The sequence below is a fragment of the Leopardus geoffroyi genome, chromosome B3 (assembly GCF_018350155.1).
Source record: "Leopardus geoffroyi isolate Oge1 chromosome B3, O.geoffroyi_Oge1_pat1.0, whole genome shotgun sequence".
Taxonomy (NCBI): domain Eukaryota; kingdom Metazoa; phylum Chordata; class Mammalia; order Carnivora; family Felidae; genus Leopardus; species Leopardus geoffroyi.
The window spans coordinates 50,336,490-50,348,910 of record NC_059337.1 but is presented as its reverse complement, the minus strand read 5'-3'; the positions used below and the strand labels follow the sequence as shown (position 1 = coordinate 50,348,910).

Sequence of the window (12,421 nt, the reverse complement as noted above, 5' to 3'; positions counted from 1 at the left end):
TCAGTGAATTTTTCTACCCCACCAGTGGCTTGTCACTGAGAGTCCTTCCATGTGTTGTAAAAACTTATCTCCCTTTAAAATATTACCATTACCATGGGAGAGTCACATATAAGTTTTACCTGCTACTAGTGCTCTCTTATTAATTAGTTGGTGACCTTGTTCTTAAAGGATAGGCAATGAAAACAGTCCCTTGTAGAAGGAATTATAGAATGAGCATTCTTTGGAGCTGGGAAGGTTTGAAAGGTCTGGGAGAGTACAGAGTCACGGAAGAGATACCGCTGTAGGATGCAAAAGAGGGATGGGGATGTTTCTGGAGCATTAAGTCAGCATTTAGAATGCTTTGAATCTATTTAACAATCTTACCAAGAACCAGTTTAGACCAAGGATAGCTATTTAAAGATGTGTGTGTATGTGTACACACTCACACATATATATATGTGCACGCGCGTGTGTGTGTGTATATATATATATATATATATATACACACACACATACACACATATATATTATGTATGTGTGTTATATATATAGTATATATAATATATATGTTATAATGTATATAAAATATACTATGTATTATACATATGTTATATATGTATATACAATATATATGTATATATTAATATTTCTTAGGCACCAATATTAAGACAGAGACTACGTTATGCTCCAATGACTGATATAGCAATGAGCAAGAATTTCATCATCCTTCATCTTACAGAGTCCACAGTATAGCAGGGGTGTGGATATTATCAAGTAATTAGAGCTTCTTGCTGCTATGAAAGAAGCTTGCACAACAGTGGAACCCAGTCCAGTCTGGGATGTAAGGGAGTTCTTTGTGTTCACATGACAAATTGGACCCTAGAACACTGAGAAAAGAATAGTGAGCAGAGTTCTTGTCATTACTTAAATCAATAATTAAGGGGCTCTCTCAAAATAATATTTTCAAGGAAAAATGATAAAATAGTTTGTTATTTGCTGAAATCCTTGAAATACACTGACTTGGCTGACATTGAAACTTATCTTTACAGAAAATACATGTCTTCAAGAAGACCTTGCAGGCACTGATCTACCCCATGTCCTCCACCACCCCTCACAATTTTGAGGTCTGGACGGCAACAACACCCACCTACTGCTACGAGTGTGAAGGGCTCCTGTGGGGCATTGCCCGGCAAGGCATGAAGTGTTTGGAGTGTGGAGTGAAATGCCATGAAAAGTGTCAGGACCTCCTAAATGCTGACTGTTTGCAGAGTGAGTACCTACTTAGGCTAAAGACATGTATGCATAACCTACATGCTTTCATATTAGGCCTCTGCCGTTCTTGCTGGTTTTCAGTAATTCCACCCCCTACCCCTCCTAAGATTCACATACCACCCATGACATTATATTGTTGATGCTGTGTTCCCATAGTGCCAGGCTCTGACTTAGATTCCTCAAAATGACCAATTGCATGTTTGTCCAGTAGAAAACTTGAAAGTGGCTTCTGATCTGTTTGGTTACTTTCATCTCGTAATAGCCCTGTGTGGAAAGTGGGAGTGTGTCAAGTTATGTTCCTCAAACAAGGACTAAGGCACACTCTTGTAAAATATATTTTTAATATTTATTTATTTTTGAGAGAGAGAGAGAGAGAAAGAGAAAGAGAAAGAAAGAGAAAGAGAAAGAGAGAGAAGGGCACAGAGAGAGGGAGACACAAAATCCAAAGCAGGCTCCAGGTTCTGAGGTGTCCTCACAGAGCCCGATGCAGGGCTCAAACTCATGAACAGTGAGATCATGACCTGAACCAAAGTCAGTTGCTTAACCGACTGAGCTATCCAGGAACCCCAGAAGGCACACCCTTGTGATTACAATAATCTGAATTCTTTTCCAAGCCTATTTGGTATCTTGGAACCAAAGCCTTCATTTTTCTCCACCAAATGAACAGGAATAATAAAATTTATCTCAGAGGTTTATAGGGAAGACAAAATGAAATAGTTTTTGCTAAGAATTTGGCGAATAGGAGATGCTCAGTGAATATTAACGGCTTCCTCATCCTTTTACACTTATGTATAGATACATATCACTTCAACCTTTATTAAAAGTTATCTTAAATTTTCCATTTCCAAAAGAAATTATTTATACTAATATTTTATATTAGGTCCAGTAATGCCAAAACATCACAGTCTAAGATATATATTATTGACTTCACTCCTGCATTGATTTGGTTGTGGCTGCTGGCCTTAAATTACTAAAACAAAAACAAAACAAACAAAACACATCACCAAAGAAATGTACTTAAACATGTACTTTCATTTGCAAACGGTTTTTTTTTTCATGACTAAATATTGTCCCCTCTGTTTACTGTTTATATGGATATAACCAATGGATAGAGTCCATGGGCTTCCTAAACTTGAGTGGGATCAGAGAAAAATGTCAAAATAAAGATTAAATCACAAATGCTGTCACTTTTGGTTTTGTAGTAAGTCATACTAATTCTACAGTTTTCTCTCCTTTATTAGTATTCTTCCTACACAGTCAAAACTATCAGATCAAATGGAGACTGTTAATGGTAATGAATGCATTTTTTTTTTTTTTTTTTCAGAATAGGTAGTGTGTCTTTGAAAAAAAAAATCTAGGAATAACTGCTTAAAAGGAAGGGGGATGGACTCAGTACTAAGCTAATTTTCATAATCTCATAATCCAATTAGAATTGAGTCTACTTATTTAAAAAATGAATTGTAAACAGGCATCTTTTTTTTTTTTTAATTTTTTTTTTCAACGTTTATTTATTTTTGGGACAGAGAGAGACAGAGCATGAACGGGGGAGGGGCAGAGAGAGAGGGAGACACAGAATCGGAAGCAGGCTCCAGGCTCTGAGCCATTAGTCCAAAGCCCGACGCGGGGCTCGAACTCACAGAGCGCGAGATCGTGACCTGGCTGAAGTCGGACGCTTAACCGACTGCGCCACCCAGGCACCCCTGTAAATGGGCATCTTAAGAAATAAGCCTATTGGGTGGTGATGTTTGAGAAAACAGAAATATTGTCATCCAGAAACAAATGGCCTGAGGGGCACCTGGGTAGCTCAATTGGTTTAAGCATCTGACTCTTGATTTTGGCTCAGGTCATGATCTCAAGGTTCATGAGAGCCCCATGTTGGCCTCTGTGCTGACAGCAGAGATCCTGCTTGGGATTGTCTCTTTCCCTCTTTCTGCCCCTTGCCAGCTCTCTCTCTCTCTACCAAAATAAATAAATAAATTTATAAAAACAAAGGACTTGAATATATTAATGAAAAGAAAAGGTGTATATTATACCTCAGAAATTAGCTGATTTTTCTTTCAGTGTTTTAGAGACTAAACATGTCACCCATTCTTTAGATTTTAGAAGCATCTTTATAATCTATATCCATTCTTAAGATGTGTTGGTGGATATTGGTTAAATTAAGCAAGTTTTTCTATGGGGTTATATATTAAACTCATTATACATTATAAATTTGAAGATACTTTAAAATGTACAAGTAAAATAAAAAATATTTGCGAAAAATTAGGGTGGGTATGAATGGCCCAGGAAGGCATTATTTTCTTTAGTAATACCTCCATACTGTTTCCCTAAAATCCACACTCGCATTGAACAGAAAGAAGCTTTGCCAAGTATATGAATTCAACGTCACGCCTTTCCACAATAACTATCAATATAATTTGAAAATTACTCTACAGAATCTGTGACATTTCCTTAAGAAATTTCTATTTTCATCGTGTTAAGCAAGAATTTTGCGCTGGTGGCACACCCTGTGTAAAATATTTCCATGTATGCCTACAATGGAAGAAAAGGACAGAGTTAAAAGAAAAAAAAAAAAGGAAATCAGAGTTGGAAGGTCTAGTCTAATATAGCCTCCTATAAAAATGAGGATGTTCTATGATTTCTTTCTCAAAATGGTCAGTCTGTTTGAACACCTCCAGGAAGAATTTAACACCTTGGCAGGAGCTTAATTAATCACTAGAAAATTCCTATGTATAAATTACAGCTTGAATCAGGCCCTGCCTCCTGGTAACTTTTACTCTTTAAACTCCTATTCTTTAATCTTACTAATGGAGGGGAAATATTTAATATATGTACTTCAATTGTATATGACAATTTTTCAAATACGTGTCTTTTTCAAATAATAGTCTTCTTTAGGTTTGTAGACCCTTATTATTTTGCTAGTTTTTTTTTTTTTCTGAAGACATTGAGTCTGTCAACATAGACACACACAAATACTCAGAAGGAAAACAAAACAAAACAAAACAAAAAACCACTTTACATGTGGTCTGACTAGTGATCCATGCCAAGGAGAGGATATGCAAAGTTACTTCAAATTCATTTGAGTTTGGTGTTTCATTCCTATCCAGTCTCGTGTCCATGATTTATACGCTTGCAGTCAAGTGGAATGAGACCAGGTGATTGAAAACCCCGCTCACTGCTCCAGTATTTTCTCACAGTGAAGCATGGAAATGTCAGATAAGTTCCCCCAAACAGCCTCTCCTCCATTCCTGTCTAGCTGATTTTATTGGTGGGTCCTTCACTTTACCACCTTCTTGGCCCAAAGCTGGAAACCATGCATAGTGGTAGACAGAAACAGGAAACCAAAGGGAAGTGGGTCTGTCTTTCAAAGAAGAGAACTGATTCATTCTTGCTCCTTCAGTTTCAGCCAGTGTCAGTAGCCAGAGTCCACCTGTTTTTTCCTTAATAACTTGTTAGTGGCCTGCTATTTAAAAAAAGTTATTTAATTCTTATTTTGGAAACAGAATTTGGTGGTAAAAGAACTGTAGCTAATTGAGAAGCTGTTTGTCACCTGCATGAACTGAATATAACCCACAAGGAACTTGACGTGACAGTTACAGTGGTAGTTTTAGATAAAGAACCAAAAAGACAAAATGTATGTTGGCTGGGGTGAGGTTGTGTGCAGAGTGAGATGTAAGTAGAAGAGAAATCATGTATAAGATACTTTCCTTGATTATTGTTTTGAAGTAGAAAAGAGACAACTCAAAAAATTGGAAAAAATATACAAATAATCACGGTATGTAACCCAACTGGCTTATACTTCTTTTCACATCTCCAGAGAAGGAATCCCAAAGTCCTATGGAATAAGCATTCTGCCTAATTTTAATTCTTAACTGGAAAATATAAGTACCTGCATAAGTACAGAAAATATTTTGCCAAAAGTTCAGGAAACTAGTGTCTTGTGAGATGATCTTTCACTCTGTGTGTTTTCCACTGACATGATACTAAGCTTCTGTGTTCTGTTAGCCATTGCAAATTGATAGCATTAACAAAATTTGGCTAGAACACTCCTTTCTGCAAACTAGATATTGATTCTGTTTCTTTTGTATTCGTATTACCACATTTTGCAACTGTGATATCTTAAGACATTTATTTATATATACTAAATAGCTACTGTGGGTGGGAGCTTTATTCTGGGCTTTCAGAGCTCAAGAGAACATAACCACTGCTGTCCCTGGATTCAAGCATATTTTCAAAAACTTACATGAGTGGATTTGAACACACATCTTGGAATCTTTTAACCTTCTACTCTTTTATCTATCTATCTATCTTTAAATTAAACTTAGTTAACATACAATGTAATCTTGGTTTCAGGAGTAGAACCCCATGATTCACCTCTTACATGTGGCACCCAGTGCTCATTCCAAGAAGTACCCTTTTTTTTTTTTTTACGTTTATTTATTTTTGAGACAGAGAGAGACAGAGTGTGAATGGGGGAGGGTCAGAGAGAGGGAGACACAGAATCCGAAACAGGCTCCAGGCTCTGAGCTGTCAGCACAGAGCCCGACGCGGGGCTCGAACCCACGGACCGCGAGATCATGACCTGAGCCGAAGTCGGCCGCCTAACCGACTGAGCCACCCAGTTGCCCCAGAAGTGCCCTTCTTTAATGAGTACTTAGGAGGCGCCCCAGAAGTGCCCTTCTTTAATGAGTACTTAGGAGGCTTAGAAGTAGGATTCTGTGTATCCACTGCTCTAGGTTGGAGATTTTCTTTATGTCTCCAGAACCTAGTACATGTTTTAGCATAGTTAGATGCCAATAAATGTTGGTTAAACAACAAATGAGGGCATGGGAACTGCAGTAAGAAATAGCATGTTATGGTTTAAAGATCATTCTTCCATAGAATCATAGATGGTTAGGGGAGCCTTTGAGATCAGTGGATTGGAGAACCCAGTCTACTGATCTTACTGAATTAACACATAAGCTTGGAGTATATGCCAATCACAACATACCTACTGCATTGACTTTTCAGCAACAGTAAAGAGAAAATAATAAATTAACATGGGTAAAAGTGGAACTAGTAGTTGAGTTACTTTCACACAACGGTCATGAACCTCAAGGAATAAATTAATAATGGAGCATTTTCAAGTGTGGGGTAGGCTGCTGTAGGGAGATAAAAATGGTAAATAAGCCTTATATGATGCCATATGTTCAACATAACAGAAGCAATGGATATCTGTATATCCATATGTATGTCTATATTTCATAGTCCTGAGTTACTTGAGAAAGATCTGGCTTTTATTCTTGCTGCTACTAGAATTTTTCAAAACTCTCTGAGCATCACTTTCTACATATGTGAAAAGAGTTAATAATACTGGCTAACGCTCTTCGGCTGAACACCACCAGAAACATGTCTGTAGTTTTAAAAGTTCACTTTATTATCCATTGCTGCAATGGAGAATACGCATCAGGATAAACAATAGGGCATCTCAGTAAGAGGCTATTAGAAAGCAGACATTGTTCTGGATCAGTTGTTGTCTTGAAATGCGGACAATTCTATGATTATGTGGGTTAAAAAACCTTATCTCCAAGCAGGATAGACAAGAGTGCATCTAATCGCTGTACTTAGCAAAGAAAGAGTGGTTACTCATTAGGAGAAAGAATGTTTGGTATTTTGTGATCTGTACAGTGACCTTGTTTTCCTTTGTGCTTAGACAAACTTGTGAGATGGCCTTGTTTGTCTCACATTAACACTGTCACAGAGTGACCGTGTGTGAAGTTGGTGTCCTGTGAGTTTGCTCGTGTCCAACGGGAGGACAACATGGCCTAGCTTTGAGTGCCAGACCAGCTTCCAGCAACATTGTGAACTAGCTGCGTCAGCCAACTTCATTTCAAAGGCTATTTAAGAAAAGAGAAATAGAAAGAAATCTTGCGTTTAATATTGTCTTTGTTTTCCTTTTCCTTTTTTTTTTTTTTTTTTGACAGAGACATGAGAAAAATCTGTTACTAAGAGTGATAAGAACAAAAAAGATCTTTGCTCTATCTCTCCCTTGATTTCTTCTTTTCCTTACATAGTAAAGAGACTTTTGAAATTGAGGACTTTTTTCTTTTTTTCTTAGTTTTAACCCTGATCTATGTAATTTGTGATGCTGCAGTAACTGGAAAAATTCTAGAAACTTAGTATCGAAACAATGCTCATGAGGAGAGCCTGGATGGTTCAGGCAGTTGGGCGTTTGAGTATTGATTTGGGTTCAGGCCATGATCCCAGCCAGAGTCCTGGGATTGAGCCCCCTCATCCATGCTCAGTGCGGAGCCACTTAATATTCTCCCTCCCCTGTCCCCACTAGTCCTCTCCCCTGTTCCTGCTCTCTTTCTCTCAAAAATAAATAAATGAATAAGTAAATAATAAATGAATCTCATGAAATGTGTAGTAGCTTTGACACACAATTTTGAGTGAGCCTTCCTGATTTTATCATCTTTAATATGCAAATCTTTCTTGACTTGTTCTACAAGTTTGCATTCACCAATAATGGTACTATTGAATATGGTAGAAGTTGGGGGTGGGGGCAGGGAAGAAAGGCTGAATTTTGGTTTTGGGCCCAAGCTCAGTAAAGTAAAATTACTTTATGGATGGTGGCAGTTCCATGAAAGGGGACCCTCCTGCCCACATTCTCCCATTGTCAGTGATGGGGCACCAATGAGAGTGGGAGATGATGATCTCCCAGTAGCTCTGTGATCTTCCAATTATTCTTCTGTTAAATGTCAGTCCTTTGTTGTCTTTGTGAAATAGAGTGGTGTGTGTGGCTTTGATTAAGAGTAGAGGTTACGGCTGATTTGAAGACTAGGGGTGTTGTGGGTCTTCTCCTTGGAAAGATTCAAGGCATACTAAAAGAGGAGGGTTAAGATTATCTTGGATGTAAAGCCGCTAAAGAGAAAAGATAGAAAATACTAGCCACCAGCCAAGTGCCCACCTACATGATTTCATGGGAAAGAAAAACAGAAGCACCATGAGCAGGCCACCTACAGGATTATACTGGGAAAGGAAAGAAAAACTATGAAGTTTCTTACGTTAGGGACTCCTAGAGAACCACCTCAGTATCAGACCACCTGCATGCATTTCATGCATATTAACCACCTGCCTACTCTGAGTTCACCAGCTTCAAATGCAGGTAAAAATTTTTGGATATGAAAAATAAAAATATTGTAATAATATCTTTCTTTCTCTGAACTTTAAATTTTCTTAAATCTTTAAGTGCTTCATTGGCTCCAATCAAGCAAATAGTTACAGAGCATTTAGCACATGGCTGATATTGGGTATGGCACTGTTCATGGGGAGGCTTTACAAGTTGTTTCACAGGCCAAGTAATCATATAGCTAAAACCCCCAAATTCCATTTTAATGTATAATTCTTTAATTAGTATTTGTATCTTCACCTTGTGACATCTAGATGTTATACTTGCTTAATTATTAGAATTGAAACTTAAACATTATTTCATTTAATCCTTACCATGACACTGTTAAGAAAGATACTATTATTTCCTTTTGTTTTTCAGATGAGAAAACTAAGGTTTACAGAGATAAAGTAGCCCAATTTCAAATGGGTAGTAAGTGGCAAGTCAGGATTCACACGTGTCTGCCTTCTTCTAGCATACGAACATCACGAGCCACTCTGCTCCTTTGCCTTATTTAAAAGTGATTTCCTTGATGTATTTCTTCCATTTATATCTGGACTTATGCCCTTGTTTTACGCTCACTATAAGTGCATGAGGTATATAGGCCAACCAATTGCTGCTTTCTAGTGATGGGCACACAGCCTTTGTTTTCTGAAAATTCCAAACCCGAAGCCAAATGCCCAGTGTATTTTGTCTCTTCGTAAGATTCCACAGCACACATAACATTTTACACTGAATTTATTTTTGTTTCTTCCAGGATCATGACCTCAGGGTAAGAGTATATACAAAATTCCTAACACATAAAATTGAACCTGTAGCCAAATTAAGTACTCAATATGGCAATCATTTTAGGTTTCCCCAAGAAATATTCTGTCTTCTCTATTTTTTGACTGTATCCTATTTTGTAAGCAGCATGCGTGATACTTGAAATACATATTTAGTTGAGATTGGCCTTATAGGCTAGCATGTAAGATAAATGAATACACAGGGAATTGGGTCAGTGATGATAAATAGTTAAGAATTTTGCAAGGTAGTGGCTTGAAATCAGCTGTGGTAGGAGTATTTACACCACAGAAATCTGCTAATATTACAGGTCAGGTTTTGTTTTGCTGTTGCTTTTGTTGTTGTTGTTGTTTTCCCATAGGGGAGGGGAAAATGTGACCACTGTGTCAGGGAAGCCCCTATTTCTGTTAAGGAAGAGATAAAATCATACATTAAGAATGGAGGTTAGTGGAGTGAGGTAAGTGACTTGAAGAAAGTAGAAATGTTTTGTAATAGCTATTGAGAAAAATAAGAAAGAGAAGAGATGGAGACCAAGAGAGAATATTGCAGTTATTATATGTATGTATCTGAAAGAAACACTGAAATTATCAATTGCTGTGTAAAGGTGGTAAAATTGTGATTTTCACATGAAATTTATATGTTTTGGGTAATAACAAAAATTATAGAGACAAGTAATGGTTCTGATTTGCTGTCCCTTTAAATTTTTAGAAGGAAACCATGTGGGATAAGTTTGCCTCTGTCTAAGGATGAAATCTCTTGCAGTTTTGTTGTGCATAATTGTATTGTCTGGTTTGTCAATTAAGTGTTTTTAAAAGTAACAATGATGGGGGCACCTGGGTGGCTCAGTTGGTTGAGCGTCCGACTTCAGCTCAGCTCACGATCTCGCGGTCCATGAGTTCAAGCCCCATGTCGGGCTCTGGGCTGATGGCTCAGAGCCTGGAGCCTGCTTCCAATCCTGTGTCTCCCTCTCTCTCTGCCCCTCCCCCGTTCATGCTCAGTCTCTCTCTGTCTCAAAAGTAAATAAACGTTAAAAAAAATTTAAAAAGTAACAATGATGCATTCCATTTGGATAATGTATTACACTTTATAAAGTGCTTTCCTGTACATTATCTCTTTTGATCTCATTTACGGTTCATCCTTTGTTGACATATTATTTACTGTATTTCTGTGCAGCTACCAGACCTTTTATAATACACTTTGAAGGAAGAGTCATATAAATGCAAATTTGTTTATATCTGATGACTTTGAGATAAGCAGACTAAGTCTGAATGAAAACAATAGACCCAAAGGGTTAGAAATTCATGGCAAATCGCAGCTATTTCAGAAACAGTTTCATTAGAAAACTCAGAGGAGGTATGTGGGTTTGAAAAACAGTAGGGCAATGTAAAGTACTTGTAGATCAGTGACAAAAATTAATTACAGATTTGTCTTTATATGGCCAAAGTAGATAGACTTAAGTTGAATCATTTCCCTCAGACCAAACATGTAAGAGTGAAAGTAGAAGTTTTAAAATTCCACATATCTTTTCTAGGAATAACAGAGAAAAGGTTTAAATAGAAGTCTCTGATCCTCTGCTCTCCCCAGAATAGTGGTTTCAAAGTTTATGACTGGTCTCTTTTCTACGTATTACAGTGTTCTACTCCAACATCAAGGGCATTGGTGAAGGATTTCACAGATAATTGTCAAGCTTACCTAATTTAATTCTTTAAAAAAAATTCAAGAGGCAATTGTTGAGTTTAGAAATTTGATTCCGTTAGATAAAAAATTTCTTGATATTCTACCTTTGAATTTGGCACTTGTTGCTTGAATGGGCATTATTTTGTGGGTAGTGGTCAGCTGGCTCTTCCTGAATTTAGAGAAATAATTTAAAATACACAACTCTCAAGAACATTAACACTTTTTTCCTATAGTCTTTTGGGAACACTAATAGCCAAAACAATAATAGTTACTTAGAAATTGGAGAAGAGTTACGTTTTATGGCACTTTTAACCTGTTGAACATTCATTCTTAGGATGGCTGTCACATACCAAACTTTTGGGGTATTTTGAATCTTGCGGTAACTTTTTCAAGCCTCCACTGTCTTTCTATTTAATGAATATTTCAGTACTTGAAGTACAATATGCCTCTTGGGTAGCTGGAACTATTAAATGTAGCCTAAACTAATTTCATTGTATAAGAATTATGCACTGTGCAGTCAAATCATTACTGATAAATTACAAGCATGGTTAATTGTTTAAGGATGTGTAATCTACTAATGTGTAGCTGTTCCAGGGCCTGTTTAAACAGATGAATGGGACATTTATAATGTCCTTTCAAATTACCTTAAATGCAATGCTTTCATTTTTAGTATTTTTTAATGTGGTTTAAGACTCAAAGGTTTATTTTGTTTTTTAATGATAAAGACAGGGAATATGCTCTTTCTATCGTTAAAATATTCATCCCTTTAACTTTCTCTAATTACATCTTGGTTATTATGAATGTATTTTTCCCACATTAGGAAACAAATGTTATACTTTTAAATAAATGCAGTTTTTCACTAAAGTACTCCTGTTAAATTGATTACGAATTTCTTATAAGGAAAGTTAACAGCTGACCTCTTCCTCTTTGTCTTAGATTCTATGCTTAAATTGGGCTTAACATGCAAAGACTTATATTCAAAGAACATTACTGAAGCTATCCTTTGTGGTAGAAATGGTGCAGATAAATTATCCCATTTAGGGATGCCTGGATGGCTCAGTCTGTTAAGTGTCTGACTTTGGTTCAGATCCTGATATCAAAGTTCATGAGTTTGAGCCCTGCATCTGGCTCTGTGCTGACAGCTCAGAGCCTGGAGTCTGCTTTGGATTCTGTGTCCCCCTCTCTCTCTGCTGCTGCTGCTGCTGCTGCTGCTGCTCCTCCTCCTCCTCCTCCTCCTCCTCCTCCTCCTCCTCCTTCTTCTTCTTCTTCTTCTTCTTCTTCTCTCTCTCTCTCTCTCTCTCAAAAGTAAACATTAAAATTTTTTTTAAATTAAATTATACCACTTAGTCTCTAAATGTTTCACTAGATATTAGTATGCCTATTTCAGGAATATAATATTTCAAAAAAGTGTAAGTTGGATAATACAGTCATTTAGATGAAAATTGGAATTGTTGCTAGCTATGAACATGAGTTTTGTTGTTTTGTTTTTATTCTTTTCACAACATCTCAGTTGTTCTGATCCAAAAAATATTTGGTTTCAGCAGTGGCAGTTCCTGCAGT

General features: G+C 37.1%; 1 protein-coding gene across 6 annotated transcripts in view; it reads left to right on the top strand.

The window, feature by feature from the left end:
• Positions 1-12,421, top strand: part of UNC13C (unc-13 homolog C) — a 611,894-nt gene that overhangs the window by 261,016 nt on the left and 338,457 nt on the right. For all 6 annotated transcript variants that reach the window (XM_045449689.1, XM_045449688.1, XM_045449693.1 and 3 more), the window contains one exon: positions 1,029-1,248. In XM_045449689.1, the coding sequence (XP_045305645.1) occupies positions 1,029-1,248 (220 nt within the window). The remainder of the gene's footprint in view (positions 1-1,028; positions 1,249-12,421) is intronic.